General features: G+C 52.4%; 1 protein-coding gene across 1 annotated transcript; it reads left to right on the top strand.

Moving 5' to 3' along the window:
* Positions 1–19,637: 19,637 nt before the first annotated feature.
* On the top strand, positions 19,638–20,639 carry LOC135999539 (olfactory receptor 14A16-like). Its single transcript, XM_065653108.1, has one exon. It carries the CDS (start codon positions 19,680–19,682, stop codon positions 20,637–20,639), a length of 960 nt encoding a protein of 319 aa, XP_065509180.1. The 5' UTR covers positions 19,638–19,679.
* Positions 20,640–23,527: the final 2,888 nt, after the last annotated feature.

Here is a 23,527-nt window from a genome sequence, read left to right as displayed (position 1 = left end):
CTGTGGCACAGACAAGGTCTTGAGGTCACTTGATGTTGGGAGGAACACCCCATGGGAAATCACCTGAATGCAGCACTGCGATCTTCTTCCTTGAACTGAGGTCCCCGTGTCCATTCCTCATGACATGGCACTTCTCAGATGAGTGCAGAGCAGGGTGACACACCACAGGGCTGAGGTGCCTCCCGTCCCTTTGGAGTAGCAACAGGAGGCCAGAGACCCACTGTGACTCCTGCCTCTGTGTGTAAAAGGGACAGACTCTGTCTCTGAACATCCCTGGGTGCATAAGCAGTCCTGAGACCAGCTCAGACACGGATGCCTGATGGAACCCTGGCATTTCTGTGTGTGACTCCAGGAACAAACCTCAGTGGCTGAGATTCATCTCAGCTGCCTGGGACAGGCTCATTGCAAATGCTCCTGTCTGCTACATCACCCTTGCCCATGATTCTGGACTGTGCTTTCATAAGTGACAGCAGAAACACGGGAGTTCTGAGGTCCTTGGGAAAGGAAGATGTCAAACCCATCTTCAAGAAGGACAAGAAGGAGAATTTGAAGAATTACAGGCTGGTCAACCAACCTCCGTCCCTAGGAACAGGATAGGCCACATCTTCCTGCACCAATCTGCAGGCACCTGAAGGACAAGGAAGGGATTGCTGAACCAAAATGAGCAGAAAACCCAATGAGTCCCAAGAAATGCTCTGAACCCGTTCCAGAGCTTTAGACCCCCGGGAAAGAGCTCAGTGACAGTGCAGCCCATGCAGTTGCATCTGTGTCCCTCACGGAGCAGCACAACCAGTGTGGAGTCACCCCATGGTCCTGCAGCCAACCTGCTCTGTAGAGCATCAGTGCCAGGTTGGGGCCCTGTGGGGAGCACAGGGAAGGGGCCAGGAGCACCAGACCAGATCAGAGGAGGGATGGGGGGAGATCAGACAGGAGCTGACCGGGGCTGGAAATTGCCTTGGAGAGAAAAATGCTGGTGTTCAGCTTCCCCAAGATAATACCCAGAGTTCAGGGTGCAGGGCCAGAAGTCCTTGCTGTCCTGGTGCTTCACCAGGCCCTGGAAGTAGCTGGAGAAGGATCGGTGTCCCCCACTTGCCATCTCTTAGTGCATCATCCCTCGTGAAGGGTGGCATGGAAAGCAAGTCTGGGACTCTGTTTCAGGATTTGCACCGAAGAAAGTATTCACCCAGAAGCCACATCATTTTGCTCTGGTACTTCAGTCCTGGTGCTCATCACATGTCCTTAAGACAAACTTATGCACCCCTCTTGTCAACCTTACCCCAAAAGTCACCCCTAGACAAGGCTCCTGAGCTGGGGCCGAGCTGGAGAACTGGGGTCCAGCTGTGACCAGAGGAAGGACAAGGCCTGTCCTGGGCCCTCTAAAGGGCCGGCAGCCTCTGTGATCTCCACCAGAAAAGGCAGCATGCAGGAAACTGTAGACCATCCCCAAGCCCATTGGAGGCCCTTAGGAAGAGTTCCTCTCTCCAAATACCCAGCCCAGCTTGTTGCTGCATGAACAACCAGGAGAAACTGCCCCAGGACCCTCATTCCAGACCCCATCTCCTCCACCCCATACAGGCAGTGCTCTCCCCCTTGTCACTGAGGTGGTTCCAGGGACCCAAGAGACACCTGTGGGGAGGAGATGTTGGGTAGTACGGTGTCCTTCAGTGCTCCTCATGGTACCTCCTGCTGGGCTTTGTGCCGCTGGTCACAACCCTCTGAGCCTGGCTGTTCAGTCAGTTCTCAGTGGTGCTAAACAGGAATATGCCCATGAGCACATTGGGCTGCACTTGGAGGAGCGTGGCCACCCAGCCAAGGGCAGTTATTGTCCATCTTGACTCCGCACTGGTGTGGTCACATCTGGAGCGGGGTGTCCCAGTGGGAGGTTCCCCATTCTGGAGGAACGGGGAGGAGCTGTCGTGTGGCCAGAGACAGTCTGGGTCATGTGTGGAGGTGTTCAGAGACCCAAACTTCTTTAGCCTGGTGAAGTGGAGGCTGAGGAAACGTGCTGTTTTTACTGAGATTGAGTTAATTTTCTTCATGCATTTTGAATCTCTCTCCTTCATAGCTACTACAGTCTTTTGTTTAGATTTGCTATGAGAATAATAACACTGTTTCTTCCCTGGGATAGATTTAATTTTTTCTTTTAGCAGCTTTACGGAGTTTGCCATTTGGTATGAAAGGAATGTCAGAACTCACTGATATCTTGGCTGTTGCCAGGGAAACCAAGGACTTCTTTGGCCATCCAGCTGCAGATGCAAATTGGCAGGAGGGGACACAGACAGGACAGCACCTGGATTACATGCAGGCTGATCAATGAAATATTCCCTATGATTAGCGTCATGCTCAGTATAAAGCCAGAGCTGGCTTTTAGGGCTTGTTACATCCGTTATTTTGGGTTTTCCAGCTGGTTTGATTAGTTCCATTCAGAAGTTTCATTCTGTCAGGAGTTCGATGTTAGTTCGGCCTTTTGCCGTTCTGCCATTTTGCAGTTGGCCTTTGGGTCTTTCTGCCTGTTGCCTTTTTGCTCTCTCTTGCTGGGATCAGCTGTTCAGCAGCACAGGTGGGGACACACCGGGGTGAGAACAAGCTGGGGAAGCGCATGGGGTGTCTGCAGCCTGTGGGGAAACAGCCACAGGCCTGGGACAGTGTAGGATGGATCGTGGTGGAGATGGCCAAGGGTGCTGGCAAGGCTGGATGTCCCTGAAAGACCCAAGGTCTTTGTCCCCTTGGCTATGGCTGATGTCCCCGACAGCGAGGCCAAAGAGGAGACACATGGTTGTCATGGCCATGGCGCCCCATTGCCTCCTTGCACCCCCCAGGGAGTGTCACACCATTGTCCTGCACTGGGCATCATCCCCACATCCCCAGGAAGAGCCCTGAGACACACGTGAGGGACAGGATCTCCCTTCCCAGGGGCAGGGGCTCAAGGCTTGGCCATTCTCCTTCATCAAACAAATCAAGGGTTTTCTCAGCATCAGAGCTGCTGCACTTTGCCTTTGCCTGATGCAATCACTGCCTCCAATTATCTGCTCTAACGAGTCCCTGGGGAGGCTTTGTCAGTAACAGCCCTCAGTGGGGCCCATTAATGCTTCAAGGTACTTTGGGCTTTGCTTCTGACTTGGACTTCTTGAGGAGATTCTTCAGTCTGTCCTTGGTATCTGAGGTTCATGGACTCAGCACCAAATACGCCATGGGGCTCATTAAAACACAGAAAGCCCTAACAAGCCATGTTTCCTTCCTAATTTTCTTCCAATCTTCAAGACTTGTAGAACTAACTGGAGAGGTTTCAATGGGACACTTACTGATGAAGATTTCAAAGAAGATTTCATAAAGGAGGGGTTTTTCTTTCAAGGGTACTTTCTGTCATTTTTCAGTGTGTAGAAGAAGTGACAGCAGCATTCTGCAATGGACATTGATCCAGAGGGTCTCCTGAAGCCATCTGGACAGGCAGGAGAACAGTCCCTTGAGGCTGGACACTGTATGGACACCCTTGCTGCTCACCCCCCACCCCCAGTCTGCCCGTTCCCTCATTGGCCACCTGGGACTGGCATCACTTTTCCTCACATCAGACTTCTGCACTGAGCTCTGCAGGTGGATGCTGCAGCTCCTGCACACCAGCTCCCACCTGCTCTCCTGTGTAAACACTACACAATTTCATAAACTAAACACTTTCCTCAACTGTGTGTAAGCTGGATCTAATGAGGTCCACCATCCACAAGGGACATCCACACAAGAACTGTTTTAGACAGAGAGATAGGAAAGGATAGAAATAAACACAATTAACACGTTAACTACCATGTTAATTAGACTTCTGAAGAATGGGGCAAGTTTGTAACTCCCTGAAGCTCTGAAGCAGAAACCAGAGAGTTGAGAGGCAACTGAATGACCAAAGAGCAAGTGGAGGAGGAAACCTGAGAGCACTGGGAAGGGCAAACGTCCAGACAGTCTGCTGGAAAGTTGTCCTTTGACATGGACGTTTAATCAGGAGAGGTGGAAACTCCTGAATGACGAGGGAGTTGAAATAATAGAGTGCTGGAAATAAAAGTACAGGAGAAGACCAATATTTCTTTTCGTACCCTTAGTACACTTCCTGGTAATTCACTGTTTAGCATTTTTTTGTGTTTCTGGTGGGTGTTCTTTTGTTTGTTTGTTGAATTTTTGTTTTAATATGTTAAAAACCAACCAAAGAAAAACCCCCAGAAACAAACAAACAAACAAAACAAACAAGCAAAACCCAAAAAACCCCAAAAAAACCAAACCTAACCAAACCAAACCACCACCACCAACTAGAAAGTGCACCCTTCCAGGCAGACATCAGTCATCAGTTGTCTCACCATAAACAGCCAGGGCCATTTGAGGGGCCCCAGTGCACCTGAGGTGCTGGCCTGGGATTGGCATCTATCACAGAGGACCTGGGGGAGACCAGAGCACCTTGCGATGCAGTGGAGCCTGGGCAGGGGTTCCTGGGGCATCTACACTGACACCAGGTGTCTGTGTCCCTGGAGCTGAAGACATTTGTGTCCTAAATCCATTCCCAGTTCTGGAAAACTCTTTGCTTTTCAAAGAAAAGAAACCCTCCCAAAGAAAAAAGGAAAAATAAAGACAAGTATGTTGACACCTTCCTTTGCTTTGGATCTTTGTCTTCAGTTCTTCTTATTTTAATTTGCATTGACATTAACTGACATCTGATGGGCCTACAGGTATTAAGCCAAGATTATTTTGTGTCTTGCATAGCACCCCATGCCCTCTAAACCTTCCCTGCCCAGGACTCCTCACACTTTGCCCAGAGCGAGTCATACTGAGCTGTTGACTGGTTCACTGGTTGAGATGATGGTTTAGATGGTCACCTCCAGCACAGGTGGACTCATGGCCCATAATCGTCTGCTCTGACCAGTTAGAAACAGAGCCCAACATCACAATGGGATTGTAAGAGAACTGAGGTTGAAGGGACCTCAGGAGTCTGCAGTCCAACCTGTCAGAAACTGGGTCACACCAAGGTGTTCAAGCCTTGATTCAATCAGAGATTGAAAACCTGCAAAGACAGAGCCTGTGCAGCCTCTCTGGGTGACCTGAGACAGCACTTGGCTGAGCTCCTGGGGAAAAAGCTTTTCCTTATGTCCTGGCTGAACCTCTCTCACCTTCCACCCATTCTCTTTTGTGCTTCTACCACACACCATGGTGAAGAGCCTGGCTGCGTGTTCTCCATGACCTCCTATAAGAGCTGGTTCGAAGAACAATATTTTCCTGAACATCGCCATCAGGGACTTGGAGAACAGATGCCCTGACAGAAAGAATTGGACAATGGCTTGGAGAGAGGCCTGAGGAAAAGAACTGTGTTGCACAGGTCTCTCCGACCCGGGGGCTACAGGTAACAATGGCTGCTGTACGGATTCCACCTGCTGCCACAGCCAGACTTGGCCCCACCTCCTAAAAGGAATTGTGTTGTACAGGTCTCTCCGACCTGGGGACAATAGCTGCTGTCCAGAAGATGGATTTCACCTGCTGCCTCAGCCAAACTTGCCCCCACCTCCTCCCTGCTACTAAGGCCAGCAAAGAAGAGCATGCGCAGAGGCTTGACAAAGGTCTTGATGTCACCCAGCGGACCAGTAAGAGACCCCTGAACCGAGGCGACGCAGTCGGGTTCTGGCAAGCGAAGCGGGGACTCTTCAGGCCTGCGCAGTTAAGCCTGGATGGCGAAAAAAAGGCGGTGATTGGCCTCAATCCCTGGGAGCGAGGTGGGGCGAAGAAGCATAAAAGACAATTCCCAACTGGACATCATGGAGCTCACACCACCAAAGGATCACGCGTCATGACGGAGGACCGGCAGGACACTGCTTTCGGGACCTGAGACCATAGGGACGCCTTTGGAACTCGTGGTGGTAGCTAATCCTCTTTCCCCCTTTTTTTTTCTCTTTCTCTTTTCTCCACTTTCTCTATCGCGTGCCGATTTACAGACAAAATAATAAAGTTAACACTGTTTGGTTGGATTATGGCCCCTTGGTATTTTGGTCGCTTCGAGATCAAAGTAAATGAACCATCACGAGTCCATCAACGAATGGACTGTGACATTAAATTTGTGTCATGGACAGGATTCTGAGAAAACAAAGGAGTACTGTATGGTCTGTAATAGGGGAAGAAAGTTTCACTCCATCCACACCTGGCCCTACACCCGATAAGGTGAGAGGTGTCCAGAAAGCAAGGGGGGGCGATTCAGATTTCCCACACACCATGCACGCCTTGGTGTTGAGTGCTCCAAACTTGAGTTGAGGGCTCTGTCTCTGGGATCTCAAAGTGCAAAAAAGGGTGTTGTTCTCATGTTGATGAGAATTGCCTGCTAGAGAGAGTGAAGGGGCAATCCTGTGTCTTCGCGTAACTATGTTGAGCCTTCCCATAGCAGATTTTTGGCCCCTTCAACCACTCGGGAATGAGAAGGGTGACACAGCAGTTGCTGTGCTTTTGTATAACTAAGTTGTCCCTTCCCGACGTGGGTTTGGTCCCTTCATAATAAGAATGACTGAAAAGGCTGATAATCAAGATTTTTGGTTAGGGAAAGATAGAGACTTGTTCTACACACTTTTAGCAAAGTATGGGGCTCGACCCTCCGTACCTGGAGAAGATTGGGCTCGTGATAATTGGGCTGATTTACAGAGTGTAGTGGACCGAGTGATTTCTCTACAGACTAAGTCTATATTTAGATCAGATAACAGCAAAGCTACAGCCTGTGCTGTCTGACGAGCCAGCCTAGTCACAGTGATTGAAGATCGCCTCAGGCAACGTAGTAATGAAAGCAAAATTATAGAATCCCTTGAAAATCTGGTGCAGATTTTGCAAAAAACAATATCCAATTTAGAACAATTAGAAAATTGTTCACAACAATTAGAAAAAGAGAGGGAAGAAAACCGCTCATTAAAAGCTACTCTAAAGGAAGAATGTTTAAGAAACACAGGAGTGCTGAGGGAGCGGGAGCTAGAGGAGAAAAGTATCCAACAAATAAATCAAATTTACCCTCAGAAAGAATTGGAGGAGACGAGAAAACGTGATGAGGAATACCCACACGTGAGACCCTTAGTGAAAACAGAATATTTTTATGCAAATGAGGAGGATACTGACCCTCACATTACAACTAACCAAAGACCTTACACTGCCACCGAGCTGGCCAAGCTAAAGAGAGAGTATGGGCGCCTCCCTAAAGAATCTGAAACGGAGCACGTGTGGCACATATCCCTAACTGGGGGAGACCAAATTCAGTTAAGTGAACAGGAAGCTCATGGTTACTGGAGGCGTGAGGTTTTCTTAACAACTGGTGACAGACGTGCCTCATGGTCCCTAACCCAGCGAGCTGCTTATTGGGCTGGAGGGCTAAACCCTTTAGATAGGGGAGAGCCCCTGGCAATCACTGGCACACCTGATCAATTGCTAGAAAGTGCACACAAAGCAGCCTGCTTGCAAATGATACATGAATGAAAATTGATTCCCGAATGTGAATGCTCAATGATGCTGCCGGTGAGTCCTGACATGATGACTCCCTTGACAAGGGGACTCCCAGAGTCACTTAAACCTTCAAAGGACAATCGCATTGATGAGCCCAGTAGAAAGATTGGAAGGTTTGATTAGAAGCCAGGGTACCAGAAGTGGGAGCCAGAGGGATGGAGCTGACACTGCCATTGATTCACCCTTCACCCCTGCCCCGACTTCCCCCAACCAACCAAATACTAAAAAGGTGTGGACGTGGGGGGAAGTAGCACAAGAATTGATACATTATATAATAGGAAATATGGCCCTGTAAAAATCCTAGATGAAAGGTCAAGAGCAATCCATCATATTGAAGGAAAGAATCTGCCCCTTTCTACTGGTACTGCTGCTGCTACCAGTGCTGCGAGAAAGCAGCATCCACATATTAAAAGAGGAAAGGGAGAAAAACCTAAGATCTGACAACAATGGTGGTTTTTAGGAATTAAAAAGGGAGTTCCCAGAGATATAATAAAGGGCTTACCCCTTGATAAACTGAGTAAACTGGTATCAAGGTGGCGTAATCAAAAAGAACATTCACAGAGCATGAAAGAAGTCCTACCCGTTATACCTTCAGCTCCCTCCTCCACCGAGCATGAAAGTCTCTCCCAGAAACAGGAAAACTAGAACCTCCCAGGCTCAGATATCCCATCTCTGGACCCCATGAAGCCACCAAGACCCAGGATGACCCATCCTTGGAAACTCTGGGGACACCAAGTCCTAAGATGTCCCATCTCCAGCCACCTTGGGCCACCAAGATCAAGATGTCCCATTCCTGGACACTTTGGGCCACCAAGACCTAAAATGTCACATCCCTGGATCAAAGATATCTCATGCCTGGACACTTTGGGCCACCAAGACGCAGGATGTCCCATCCCTAGACCCAAGATGTCCCATCTCCAGCCCCCTTGGGCTACCCAGGCCAAGATGTCCCGTCCCTGGAAACTTTGGGCCACCAAGACCCAGGATGTCCCATCTCTGGATCCCTTAGGCCACGAAGAACTAAAATGTCCCATCCCTGGACACTTTGGGCCACCAAGATGAAGATGCCTCATCTCTGGACACTTTGGAACACGAAGACCAAGATGTCCCATCTCTGGACCCAAGATGTCCCATCTCCAGCCCTCTTGGGCCAACCAGACCCCTGATATCCAATCCCTGGACCCCTTAGGCCAACAAGATGTCCCATGCCTGGACTCTGTGAGGCCATCAGGTGCCAGAATGCCCCATCCTTGGATCCTTTAGGTGACCAAGGCCAAGATGTCTCATCCCTGAAAACTATGAGGTCACCAAGACAGAGGATGACCCATGCCTGTACACATTTGGTGACCAAGACCTAAAATATCCTATCCTTGGGCCCCTTGGGCTACCAAGACCTAAAATGTCTCATCCCTGGACACTTAGGGCCACCAAGACCCAGGATATCTCATCCCTAGACTAAAAATGTCCCATTTGCAGCCATCTTGGGCCACCAAGACCTAAAATGTCCCAACCCTTGCACCCCTTGGACCACCCAGGCCAAGATGTCCCATCCCTGGACACTGTGAGGCCACGAAGACCCGGGATGTCCCATCCCTGCACCCTTTGGGGACACCAAGTCCTAAGATGTCCCATGTCCAGCCCCCTTGAGCCAGCCAGGCCAAGATGTCCCATCTTTGGACCCCTTAGGCCACCAAAAGACCTAAAATGTTCCTTTCTTGGACCCACTGAGCCACCAAAACCCAGGACGTGCCATCCCAGGTTCCAGATGTCCCATCCCTGGACACTTTGGGCCAATCAGACCCAAAATGTCCCATCCTTGGAACACCCAGGCCAAGATGTCCCATCCCTGGACACTTTGGGCCACCAAGACCCTGTTTGTCCCATCTCAGGACCCAGGATGTCTCATCTGCAGCCATCTTGGGCCACCAAGACCTAAAATGTCCCAACCTTTGGACCCCTTGGAGCACCCAGGCCAAGGTGTCCCATCCCTGAACACTGTGAGGACACCAAGACCCAGGATGTCTCATCCCTAGACCCTTTGGGGACACCAAGTCCTAAGATGTCCCATCTCCAGCCCCCTTGGGCCACCCAGGCCAAGATTTCCCATCTCTGGACAACTTTGGCCACAAAGACATAAAATGTCCAATCCCAGACCCTGCATATACCATCCCTGGAGACTTTGGGTGATCAAGACCTAAAATGTCCCATCCCTGGACCTCTCGGACCACCAAGACCAAAAATGTCCCATCCCTGGACCCCTTGGGCCACAGAGAGCAAGGGTGTCTCATTCCAGACCCCGGATGTCCCATCCCTGGACATTTGGGCCAACCAGAGCAAAGAGGTCCCATCCCTGGATCCCTTAGGCCAAAGAGACCAAGATGTCTCATCCCTGGACACTTTGGGCCAACAAGACCCAGGATGTCCCATCTCTGGACACAATAGGTCCCATCTCCAGCCCCAATATGTCCCATCTCCAGCCCCTTTGAGCCACCAATACCTAAAATGCCCCAATCCATGGACCACCTAGGCCAAGATGTCAATTCCCTGGACACTTTGAACCACCAAGACCCAGGATGTCCCTTTTCTGGACCCCTTAGGCCACCAAGATATAAAATGTCCAATCCCAGACCCCAGATGTCCCATCCCTGGACACATTTGGCCACCAAGACCTAAAATGTCCCATCCCTGGACACTTTGGGACACCCAGGCCTAGATGTCCCATCCCTGGACACTGTGAGGCCACCAAGACCCAGGATGTCGTATCTCCAGACCCCTTCGGCTACCAAGACCAGGATGTCCCATGTTCAGCCATCTTGGGAAACCAAGACCAAGATGTCCCATCTTTGGACTCCTTGGACAACTGTGAACCAAAATGACCCATCTCAGAGCTCCGATGTCCCATCACTGGAAACTTTGGGCCACTGAGACCAAGATGTCCCATCCCTAGATCCAAGATGTCCCATCTCTGAACTCAAAATGTCCCATCCCTGGACACTTTGGGCCACCAAGGTGCAGGATGTCCCATCTCTGGAACTTTTAAGCCACCAAGACCCAAAATGTCCCATCTCCAGGTATCTTGGTCCACCAAGACCAAGATGTCGCATCACTGGACCCCTTGGGCCACTGAGACCAAGATGTCCCATTCCTGGAGCAAAGATGTCCCATCCCTGGACTCTCTGGGCCACCAAGACCCAGGATGTCCCAACCCTTGGACCCCTGGAGCTCCCAGGCCAAGATGTCCTATCCTTGCACCGAAGATCTCCCATCGCTGGACACTTTGGGCCACCAAGATGCAGAATGTCCAATCTCCAGCCCCCTTGCTCCACCAAGACCAAGGTTGTGCCATCTCTGGACCCAAAATGTCCCACCTCCAACGCCCTTGGGCCATCAAGAGCCAAAATTTCCCATCCCTGGATACCTTGGGCCACTCAGCGCAAGATGTGCCATCCCTGAAACCCTTAGGCCACCAGGACATAAAATGTCCCATATCTGAACACTTTGGGCCATCAGTACTGAAAATGTTCTAAACCGGGACCCCTTAGACCACCAAGACCCAAGATGTCCCATCCTTGGACACTTTGGGGACAATAAGACCAAGGACATCCCTTCTCTGGACTCAAGATGTCCCATTTGCAGCCATCTTGAGCCATCAAGATGTTAAATGCCCCAACCCATGGACCACCCAGGCCAGGATGTCCCATCCCTGGACACTGTGAGGCCACAAGAGCCAGGATGTCCCATCTCTGGACCCCTTTGACTACCAAGATCAGGATGTCCCATCCCTGGACCACCTGGGCCACCCAGACCCAGGATATCTCATCCCTGGACTCAAATTGTCCCATCTCCAGCCCCCTTGGGCCATCAAGAGCCAAAATTTCCCATCCCTGTATCCTCTGGGCTACGCAGAGGAGGATGTCCCATCCCTGGACCCCTTAGGCCAACGAGACCTAGAATGTCCCATCCCCAGACACTTCGGGCCACCCAGGCCAAGATGTCACATCCCTGGACCCTGTGAAGCCATCAAGACTCAGGATGTCCTATTCGTGGACACTTTGGGGACACCAAGTCTTATGATGTCCCATCTCCAGCTCCATTGTGCCACCCAGGCCCCGATGTCCCATGTCTGGACCCCTTGGGCCAACCAGAACCTCAACATCTCCCCCAACTTCGTCCCACCTTATGTGGAGAGTATTGAACTCCAAGACCTCAAAACTTCTCCCGAAACTTACCCCCTCCTCACCTGGGGATGTTCAGCCCCAACCATCTCCCTAACTTCACCGCACCTCATCTAGAGGATGTTGGACCGCCAGACCAAACATCTCCCCCAACTTCACCCCACCTCACATGGAGGAGGTTGAACTCCAGCTGAGACCAAACATCTCCTCCAATGTTGTCCCATCTGGGGAATAGTGAACCCAAGACCCCAAACACCTCCCCAATTTTGTCCCACCTCATCTAGCCGATGGAGAATCCCAAGACCCCAACCATCTCCCCAAATTCACCCCACCTCATATGGAGGATGTTCAACCCCAACCAAGACCCCAAACATCTCTCCAATATTGTCCCACCTCATCTAGAGAGTGGAGAACCCCAAGACACCAAACATCTCCCGCAGTGTTGTCCCACGTCATCCAGAGGATGTTGAACCCCAACATCTCACCCAATTTTGTCCCACCTGGAGGATATTGAACCCCAAGACCCCAAACACCTCCCCAACTTCATGCCTTCTTCACCTGGAGGATGTTGAACCCCAACCAAGACTCCAAACATCTTTGCCAACTTTTTCCTACCTCATCTGGAATGTGGAGAACCCAGGACTCCAAAACATCTCCCGCAGTGTTGTCCCACCTGGGGGATGGAGTACCCAAGACCCAACCATCTCCCCCAACTTCATCTCTCCTCATCTAGCCGGTGGAGATCTCCAAGACCCCCAACATCTCACCCAGTGTTGTCCCACCCGGAGGATGTTGAACCCCAACCAAGACCGCAAACATCTCCCCAAATTCATCCCTCTTCCCCTGGAAGGATGGAGAACCCAAGACATGAACCATCTCCCCCAATGTTGTCCCACCTCACGCTGACAACGTTGAACTCCAAGACTCCAAGATCTCCCCAACTTTGTCCCACCTGGAGGATGTTGAACCTCAACTGAGACCCCCAAACATCTTCCCAACTTCATCCAACCTCATCTGGAGGATGGAAAACACAAGACCCTAACATCTCCCGCGAACTCCTCCTGATTGGTGAGTGGAGGGGGTGGGGTGGGGTGGGGTCTGTGGGCGGGGCCTGCCAGGGGCAGTGGCCACTGCTGCTCTCCCAGGGAAGTTCATCTGGATCCATTTTGGGGCCACCAGGAAGTTGGTGTCGCCCAACAAGACGTGTGAGTGGGCGGAGGGCCCAGCAGGGCCCATCTAGTTGGCCGGCATCTACTTGTCCATCATCCATCTGTCCATCCATCCGTCCCTCCACATGGCCATCCCTCCATCTCCTCATCCCACCACCCACCTGACCCTCATTCTCCATCTCCTGGTGTCTCCACCCTCATCTGTCCGTATGTCCATCCCCACCTTCTCACCCACCTCCTGGTCCCTCCATCATCTCCATCTCCACCTCCATCTCCATCTCCATCATCTCCATCTCCATCTCCATCTCCATCTCCATCTCCATCTCCACCTCCACCTCCATCTCCATCTCCATCTCCATCATCTCCACCTCCATCTCCACCTCCATCTCCATCTCCATCTCCACCTCCATCTCCTGGTGTCTCCATCACCTCGTGTCTCTGTCCATCTGTCCATCCCAAGCTCCTCACCCACCACCCACCCGACCCTCCCTCTCTTGGTGTGTCTATCTCCTCATCCATCCATCTCCTCACATCTCCCTCTCCTGGCCCCTCCATCTCACAGAATCACAGAAATCAGGGATTGGAAGGTGAAAGAGTCGGTCCGAAGAACAGTACTTGCCTGAACATCGCCATCAGGGACTTGGAGACCAGATGCCCTGATAGAAAGAATTGGACAATGACTTGGAGAGAGGCCTGACGAAAAGAATTGTGTTGCACAGGTCTCTCTGACCCGGGGGCTACAGGTAACAATGGCTGCTGTATGGATTCCACCTGCTGCCGCAGCCAGACTTGCCCCCACCTCCTAAAAGGAATTATGTTCTACAGGTCTCTCCCACCTGGGGACTATAGCTGCTGTGCAGAAGATGGATTTTCACCTGCTGCCTCAGCCAAACTTGCCCCCACCTCCTCCCTGCTACTAAGGCCAGTGAAGAAGAGCATGGGCAGAGGCTCTCCAAAGGTCTTGAGGTCACCCAATGGACCAGTAAGAGACCCCTGAGCTGAGGCGATGCAGGCACAGACGGGTTCTGGCAAGCGAAGCGGGGACTCTTCAGGCCTGCGCAGTTCAGCCTGGATTGCGAAACAAAGGCAGAGATTGGCCTCAATCCATGGGAGCAAAGTGGGGTGAAGAAGCATGAAAGACGATTCCCGACGGGACATCGTTGAGCTCTCCCCACCAAAAGATCACGGATCACAACCGAGAACCGGCAGGACTCTTCTCACGGCACCTGAGACCATAGGGACGCCTTTGGATCTCGTAGTGGAAGCCAACCCTTTTTTTTCCCCCTTTCTTTTCTTTCCTTTCCTTTTTCTCCACTCTCTCTATCATGTGCCACTTTACGGGCAAAATAAATAAAGAAACATTGATGATTGAATTACAACCCCTTGGCATTTTCATTGCCTTAATTTTGCGCTTCAAGATCAAGGTAAATGAAGCATCACGAGTCCATCACCGAATGGACCGTGACAGGCCTGGAGCACAAGTCTTATGAGGAGCAGCTGAGGGACATGAGGCTGTTTAGCCTGGAAAAAAAGAGACTGAGGGGAGACCTTGTCGGTCTCTAGAACTACCTGAAAGGAGATTGTAGCATGGTAGAGTGTTGGACTCTTCTCCCAAGTAGCAAGTGATAGGAGGAGAGGAAAGGTTCTCACGTTGTGCCAGGGAAAGTTCAGATTGGATATTAGGAGACATTTCTTCATGGAAAAGCAGTGGAACAGGCTGCCCAGGGAAGTGGTGGAGTCACCATTCCTGGAGGTGTTTAGAAGACATTTAATTGGGTTTCTTAGGGACATAGTTTAGTGCTAGAGTTGGGATATGGTTGGACTCGATGATCCTGAGGGTCTCTTCCAGCTGAAATTTTTCTATAATTCTATTGACAAATCAAATTCAGGGCAGTTATTCCTTTTAGTGCCAGTAACACGTCTGCAGTGTTACGTGAGGTGCCAAGACACCCCAGACAGCACTGCAGACAGATTCAGACCACACACAGACACACCATTGTCACATTGGGCCTGTCAGCAGCACCTTGTCATTCCTAGAGATCAGTGACACGTCTGCCCAAGTACCTCAGGGGCAGCAGAGACGCCACTGACAAAACACACGTTTCCTTCCAGGTCTGTCATTGCCAGCCCTGTTTCTCTCTGGCCTTGGGGACAGCAGGGCTTGCTCACTCTCCTGTTGCCCCATTTCAGCCCTAACTTTCCATCTGCCCACCACTGTGACATTGCTCTGCTCTGAAGTCAAACATTTGCACACATGGGGACCTGGATTCTTGAGACCAACCAGATTTCCCTAAGCCTCTCAGAGCTTGGCCGGGTGCTACAGCTGAGGTGCCACAGCCCAACTGTGCACTGATGCCCTGAGCCAAGGGCACAGCCAGGACAAGCTGCAGCCTGTGCTGTTTGACACCCATGGAGTCACCGCCAGGCGTGGTGGGACAAGTCACACAGCTTGGGGTGCTGCAATGGCTGGGTACAGGCTTTTCAGGAGAGACGGGCTGGAAGGATCAGCAGTGGGATTCCCTCAGAGTGAAGAAGTTTCTTGGATGTATGGAGCTCCTTTATGTGGGGAGTGAACAGATGGGTTTTCCCTTGTGAGTGTGGCCACAATGACAAAGCCCTGGGGCTGTGGGGCACATGGCCATGGCCCCCAACAATCTGGTGCCACCGAAAGTGGGGCACAGCAGTCAGGGAGAGGCACCAGCATAAGGAGGAGAAAGCAGCACTGAAAGACTGTGCTAGGGAAATTGGAAATTATTTCTTTTTCCTTGAATAAACTCTTGATGGAAGCCTGCTACTGCTGCCATTTTAGTGGCCTCTTTCTGGGCTCAGGAGAGTCCTGGAGGCTGAGGCCCCTTTTCTTTAGGGGGCACTGGGGGCTCCCCGGGCGAGTGGTCCCTGCCCTGGCTGGAATTGGAGGGACCGCGGCTGCAGCAGTCCAGGGAGAGTCCAGACCTGGAGAAACTTTGGGGTTCTACCATCAGGAATCTCTGAAGTTTCAAAAGGAGAAGCGGCCAGTCCTGTATCGGGGCAGGAGAATAACCCCATCCATCAGGACAGAGCAGGACCTGACACGCTGAGCAGGGACCCTGAGGAGAAGGGCCTGGGCACTACAAGGGCCGCCACACAAGCCCGTGCCGCACGCTCACCATGAACAAGGCAGCTGCACACGGGGCTGCATGAGGAGGAGCGTGGGCACCCAGACACCTGGAGTTCTCATCCCATTTGGTTCAGCACTGGTGTGACCCCACACACACGGGTGTGTGCCAGTGTGCGGCTCCCAGTTTGGAGAAGCAGGGAGGAACTGGAGAGTGCAGGGCTCTGCCAAGGCAGGGTTCAGGACCTTGTGCACATGGTGTGGGATGCTGAGGGACCTGGGCTGCTCTGGCCCAGCAGCGCTGGGGAGGCTGCAGCAGTGTAGGAGTAGCCTGAGAGTGCTGGAAGGGTGGTTTCAGAGATGGTGGAGGTTTTCTTCATAGTGGGAAACAGCACGAGAAAGAAATAATGGCACAAAGTGCAGCTGGGGAGGTCCAGGCTGGACATGAGCAGCAAGGAATGTGAGTGGAAGGGCAGTGCTGTGGTGGAGCAGGTCACCCAGAGGCAGTCTGCATCAGCCCAAGGCTTTGTGCTTCAAGGAACAGCTGGGGAGGATGGAGAGAGATCAGCAAAGGAAGGAAGATGCTCAGACAAGAGCAAGGTGGGGCAGCAGGGGGGATGTGTCCAGCCTGCAGGGCAAGAGGTGCAGGGGATGCCACAGCATAGGACAGGCTGTCGTGGAGAGGATCAAGGGATGTAAAGAGGCTGAAAGCCCCCACAAGACATGAGCTCCTTCTCTCCTTAGCTGTGGCTGTTGTCTCCAGCTCTGATGCCTGTGAGGAGACACCTTGTCCTTACAGCACAGGGGCCTCATGGCCTCCTTGTCCCCAGCCAGGAACCTGGGAGGTGTGGGACCATAGTCCTGCCCTTGGCCTTGCACAGCCCCACATCACACTGTCCCAGGAAGGGCCCTGGGCAACGTGGGAGGGACAGGATCAGCCTTCCCAGGGCTGGGGGTCAGGGCTTGGCCCTTTGGTTAATGAAACACATCCAGGTTTACTCAGCATCAGAGAGACCTTCACCTTGCTTGTCCTGACGTGTCATCTCTGCCTCCAGTTTTCTTCTCTAACCAGACCCTGGGGTCAGTTCCTCAGTAGTGTTCCTCAGTGCGACCCATTAACATTACAAGAAACTTTGGAGTTTGAATATGACTTGGACTTCTTGAGAGGTTTCTTCAGCTTCCTCCAGGGTCTGAAGTTCATAGCCTCAGCACCAAACCCACCAGAGGGGTCATTAAAGCGCCTTGGGCTGCCCCTGTGCTGCTGAGCTGGGCTGGGCTCCTGGGACAGAGGGAGCTCATGGCAAGCGGCAGCGCTGCAGAGAGACAGCTCTGCCCAGGAGCAGCTCCTCTGCAAAGCGCAGCAGGGCTGAGGGCTCTGCCTGGGGATCTCAGGGAGACGAGCGAGGCAGAGAGAGATGAAAGGTGGTCAGGATGGGGAGGATGACTGAGAGCTCACTGGAGGAGAAATCTTTGCAGCCCTTGCCATGGTAAGTCTCTGGGTGCAGGGCAATGCAGGTGCAGCTCCTGGAGGCATCTCCTCAAGTTAGCACAGGCACAGCTTGTGGGATCTGTAAGAAGGGGGCTCTTGTCAGGCAATTTTGAACAGCTGTGAAGCTGGGTGAGCACCCAGGGGTGCCCAGGGCTGTCCTGCAGAGCAGGGTCCCTGCACCCCAGGGCTGTGCCGGGGCAGGGACTCTGCCGCCTGCCAGGGTCAGCGCTCAGCCTGCCCGGGGAGATCCCAACAACACTGAGAGAGGAAGCCGTGGGGGGAAGGAGCGACCCCTATCAGGACAGGAAAGGTGCTTCTGCTGTGGAGAGGATGCTGTGTGGGTCAGGGCTGCTCACAGCTCCAGATCACCCCCAGGATTTTTCCAAGGGGATGCCTCAAGCAGAAGATTAATGCAAGGATTGTCTAGACAGATAAGGAGCTTTCCTGAGCCTGCCTTTTTTGTTTCCTATCCCGACGGTTGGAGAGTGCAGGAAAGGATAAAAGGAAAATGAGCTCTCATGCTTAAGCAAGTCACTGAGACTCCTGAGCTGCAAGTTTGAATGATCAGTACATCTGCCAGAAGCCTCATAACATCTCTTCACCACCTCTCTTCCTGTGGACAGCACCTGCATCACCTTTGCTGAACCCGTCAGCCTTAACCTGACCTGTCCTGTTTTCCAGCCTGCAAACAGAAAGATGCCCCCAGGCAAACAGGCAGGATCTGTAGGGCCAGGGTGAGGGCACAGAGGGTGGGATGGGGTCTGTGAGCAATGACAGAGAAAAGACATGAACAGGGAAACACCTCCCAGGAGGAAAATCTTCAGGTAGCAGGGATGTGATCTGGGAAAGAGAGGAAATCAAAACCAGAAATGCTGCGGGAGGGAGAACAGAGAAAATTCCCTATGACCCCCTGCAGTGCAGATCCCTCCTGTGAGCAGCCCCCTCGCCTCCTCTCCCACCCAGCAAAGCCTCTGCCCTCAGGACCGGGGGCTCCAAGGCATGAAGCAGCTCCTGTGCAGCCAGAGCTCCAGTTCCCTCTGCAGAGCACAGGGGCTGAGAGCAGCTGCCCGGCAATGCTGGTGTGTGGGAGGTGGCTGCACAGCTGGGGAAGGGTGACGCTGTCTGAGTGCCCGGCTGCCTCTGCCCTGGCCTCTCTCACACCCACCCTCACCGCAGTTTCCTTCTTGCTCCACTGCTCTGGGTCACTGTTGGTGTGATCTGGTTCTTGCTGTCAGGCTCTCTGGGGATGGGAGTTTCAGCTGCAGAGTCACAGCCTGATCTTGTGGGTCCTTTCCTGCAGCTGTGTCCATGGGAACACGTGTCCCAGCTTTGCTCTGCCCTGTGGGGCTGTGGGCAATGCAGTGTGTGGGGCTGGGGAATGAGCTGAGTCTCCCTGAATCAAATGCCATCATTAGGACCCTTGGCTGTCTCCTTGAGTTTTTCTTCCAAGCTGTGAGCTTCCCTCCAGGATGCAAACCTGTCCTATAGCACGTTAGCATTATCTGAATTAGTCATGCAGAAGTGCAGAGATGCTATGATGGAAGAAATGCTGTTTGGTTTGTGAAATGAGACGAGTGTGTCCTGGAACAGAAGTGGGGTGCTGAGACCTGACGAAAGCGTGAGACATGTCGAGGTCTGAGGTGGGTCCCTCTGCTCTTAGCAGTGCCTGGTGGCTTTTCAGGGTAACATGGCAATGTGATCACCCTCCATCTCAGAAAGGTGTCAGTCCAGGGCAGCTGCAGCAAGACAGAGGGACAGAGCAGCTGCCCTCACTCTGCACTGACCCACAGGCATCCTCTGGTCTCGCAGGACTCGCTCTGTTCTCCCTGAGTGCAGCAGAAATGCTGAGGGTTTCTGACACCCAACAACACTTCCCAGGCTGTGAGGGGAGAAGGAGCTGTAGAAACGCCAAACCTCTCAAACACAGTTTCTCAGGTCGGGGGGTACAGATGCTGACAGTCCCTTCTGCAGCAGGAGCGGTTCCATCTGACAAAGCTGAACCCCAGGACTGGCCCCTGCCCCACCCCACCACACAGGGTCAGGCTGACTCCTCAAGAGCCCCTGGGCAGAGACCCTGCTCTTCATTGCACACTCATCAAGCACCGACCAGGGCTCCAGCCAGGACGTTCTCCTGGAAAAAGAAAAGGGTCTCTTTGTGGGAGGGTCTGTGGGAAATGGCTTTGGTTTTTCCCAGAGGAGTCTCATCTAAACCGTCACTGTCTTTTCCTCCTTGCACAGGTCCTCATGCTCAGAGGCAGCAAATGTCCAACAGCAGCTCCATCACCCAGTTCCTCCTCCTGGCGTTCGCAGACACACGGCAGCTGCAGCTCTTGCACTTCTGGCTCTTCCTGGGCATCTACCTGGCTGCCCTCCTGGGCAACGGCCTCATCATCACCACCATAGCCTGTGACCAGCACCTCCACACCCCCATGTACTTCTTCCTGCTCAACCTCGCCCTCCTCGACCTGGGCTCCATCTCCATCACTGTCCCTAAATCCATGGCCAACTCTCTGTGGGATACCGGGCTCATTTCCTTTGCAGGATGTGCTGCCCAAGTCTTCTTTGTAGGTTTCTTGATTAGTGCAGAGTATTCTCTTCTGACCATCATGGCCTATGACCGCTACGTTGCCATCTGCAAACCCCTGCACTACGGGACCCTCCTGGGCAGCAGAGCTTGTGTCCACATGGCAGCAGCTGCCTGGGCCACTGGGTTTCTCGTTGCTCTGCTGCACACGGCCAATACATTTTCACTGCCACTGTGCAAGGGCAATGCCCTGGACCAGTTCTTCTGTGAAATCCCCCAGATCCTCAAGCTCTCCTGCTCACAGTCCTACTTTAGGGAAGCTGGGCTTATTTTGGTTAGTGTCTGTTTATCATTTGGGTGTTTTGTGTTCATTGTGGTATCCTATGTGCAGATCTTGAGGGCCGTGCTGAGGATCCCCTCTGAGCAGGGACGGCACAAAGCCTTTGCCACGTGCCTCCCTCACCTGACTGTGGTCTCCCTGTTTGTCAGCACTGCCGTGTTTGCCTACCTGAAGCCCCCCTCCATCTCCTCCCCATCCCTGGACCTGGTGGTGTCTGTTCTGTACTCAGTGGTGCCTCCAGCAGTGAACCCCCTCATCTACAGCATGAGGAACCAGGAGCTCAAGGAGTCCATTAGGAAAGTGATTTCATGTGCGTTTGTCAATACTGACCATCTTTCCATCACTGTCCACAAATGATGTCTAATTGTATCCCAATGCAGGCCTGTACCCTGTTTTATCCCTTTTACTTTGTTAGCATTACCCATATTGTTATTTATGGTTATTATGTTGGTACATAACTGTTCATGTTTAGCTCACTATCCTGAGTAATGAACCCATTATAAATAGTTTTAAAACACCTGAAACCTGTATAAATGTTTTTCTAACACTGTGTCAGAGCTTAGTCTCCCATAGCATCTCTGTAACAAAACGACATCTCCAGAGTGCAGTTCCTCAAGATTTGGTTGTTCTTCCAAAGCTGTTTTCAACAACAGGCCCAGGAATTTCCCTCAAAAGGGCCTGAGGAAAAAGCTCGATGTCACCTTGGAAGCTGATTCACAAGAGAGTTGTGATTTAAGACACAACCCTTGCTGTCTGTTGACAGTGGAGATGGGGAGTGGTCATGAGATACAGTCAGACTGGGCTGTCCCAGTGCATGATGGGGCAGAGGACAATCCTCCAGGAGAGGAATCTGGAGCTGCCCGAGAGCCCGTGAGATACACACGGACCGGCTGTGCCTGAGGTGGGCAGTGACAGGACCCCACAGAGTGAGACATGGCCCACGGTGGAGTCATCAAAGGGAAAGCACTAAATGCAGGTATCTGCAGGGAAGCAGAGATGGACACAGACAATCTGACACAGACCAACTCCAACAGGCAACAGCACCCTCACAGCCACCACACCAACAGCAGCACTTACACAACCATGAGCAACACAACTGACCCTGTCCTGTTGCCCCTCTCAGACTGATCTGGTGTGAAGGTTGCACGAGTGGTCTGTACATCCCAGGTAGAACTTACTTGCAGTTTCACACACCCCTGTGGTCCTTCCCATGTGGACCTGGGGTTTGGGTCAGCCCAGACTCAGAGATATTACCCACTTGGACATTCCAACCCTGGGGTTCTCCAGATCCTGGTGTCCTCCTCCTCCTTGCTAGCCTCACTTAGAATTGACCAAGAAGGTGTGTACGTGCCATCACACCCAAACGCACACACAATAGTGAGCCCACTCACACAGCAAAGAGCCAGGAGCAGAGTTTGATTAGTTTTGTAGTTTAACGCTGACAGACAGCTCAGCACCACATAGTCTGTCACTCACTGCCCCACAGCAGGATAAGGCGGAGGATTGGAAACACAAAAGAAAACTTGTGGGTTGAGATAAAGACGGTTTTACAGGCAAAGCAAAATCTATGCATGTAACCAAAGAAAACTAAGGAATTCATTCACTGCATCATCGGCAGGAGGGTTTTCAGCCATCTTCAGAAAAGCCGGGCTCCATCACATGTAATGGTTACTTGGGAAGACAAATGCCATCACCCCGAATGTCCTCCCTTCCCTTCTTCTCCCGGATTTTATTGTTGACCACGGTATCATATGTTGTGGAACATCCCTTTGGTCAGTTTGGTTCAGCTGTCCCAGCCATGTCCCCTCCCAATTTCTTGCGCACCCACAGCCCCCATGCTGGTGGGGTTGGTGTGAGAAGTGGAAATCCCCTTGATACTGTGCAAGCACTGCTCAGCAATGACTGAAACATCGGGGTGGGACCAACACTGTTTCCATCACAAATGTAAAATGGACTCATACAAATTGCTATGAAGATAAGTAACTCTATCCCAACTGAAACCAGTATGATAAGCAGGACAGGCCATAGTGATCAGACAGGGAGTTTGGCCAGACCAGCACTGACCAGCCACCTCCCCACGGGCAGCCTGTTTCTTGAACCCCGCTCCTCCCCACTCTTCCACAGGCTGCTTCTTCCACGATCCAAATTTCTCTGCCCCGATCTCCTCACAATTCATAACCATCATCAGTTACTTTTTCCCCAGTGGGCTCAGGTTTTCTCCATTTGCACTCAAATTTGATAGTTTGGATTCCATTGCCTTGGTCCTCTGGGACTTTGGTGGCATCACTGGTGGCTCCTCCAGGCACTGATGGCCTTGCAAGACTTGACTGCCCAGACAGTCCCCAGTGCTCCCCTCTGTGCAGTCTGGCCAACCTGGTCACATCTGCAGCCACCTGTGAGGCCCAGCTGGCACACACGGAGCTGCCCATACTGCTGGTCCCTTCTCACATCCCTCAGCTTCTCATGCATGTGCCACAGTTTCCCGTGGCACGTACAGGTGGTTTCAGCCCAGGGCAGGGCCTCCCCAGGGGCTCACTCATCTTTCTGCAGCCTTCCCGTCTGGTGTCCTTGATGACCTCATGATACCTGCCTACCTCTGGCCAATCACATTGCTGTCATGAGGTGACATCACAAGTAACAATCTGGCCATGTTGGCTTTGTCCACATGTACCCCAGGTAACTGCAATAGAAGTGGCATCACAACCCACCTCCAGCCGTGTCATCTTCCCCTTCTCCTGCATCTCCCGTCTCCCAGGCTCTCAGCACTGCTGGGGGTGTTTTCCAGCATCCAGGTGACATCACCAGGCCTGTCTCACCACATGCCCAGTTGGGTTGTTTCCAAAGACGTGACCTCAAAATCCACCTCCCTCCCATGATGCACCTTGCATCATCCTCTTCTGGCACCAGGGGTCACCTCCCAGCCAACCTCCCACACACTGCCCCTTTACCTGCCTCTCCTCTTTGCTACCCAGCACTGTCGTTTCTGCTGGGCAGGCAGCAACGTGCTCCCCATGGGGACTGCAGAGCCCTGGTGGGACAGCTCGGTGGTGGGAGGGCAGCCATGGGTGGGCAGGGCTCCTCAGGAAGGCAGGCGGGTGGATGAGGAGGTGGAGATGAGCTCTGTGCAGAGGGGAGTCCGGCGTGCACAGCCCTTGCCTTGGAGGGAGCTTCATGGTCACAGGCCCTCGACTACATGGCAAGTTGGACCATCTCTCGATCTGCTGGGAGGGCAGCAGGGCTGGGCA

This window comes from Caloenas nicobarica, chromosome 28 (genome assembly GCF_036013445.1).
Source record: "Caloenas nicobarica isolate bCalNic1 chromosome 28, bCalNic1.hap1, whole genome shotgun sequence".
Lineage (NCBI taxonomy): Eukaryota > Metazoa > Chordata > Aves > Columbiformes > Columbidae > Caloenas > Caloenas nicobarica.
Note: the sequence above shows the minus strand (reverse complement) of the source record. Positions and strands in the feature narration are given on the sequence as shown.

What these genes read in the sequence shown, in the direction of transcription:
- LOC135999539 (XM_065653108.1), top strand. Translation starts at nt 19,680, where the DNA reads ATGTCCAACAGCAGCTCCATCACCCAGTTCCTCCTCCTGGCGTTCGCA.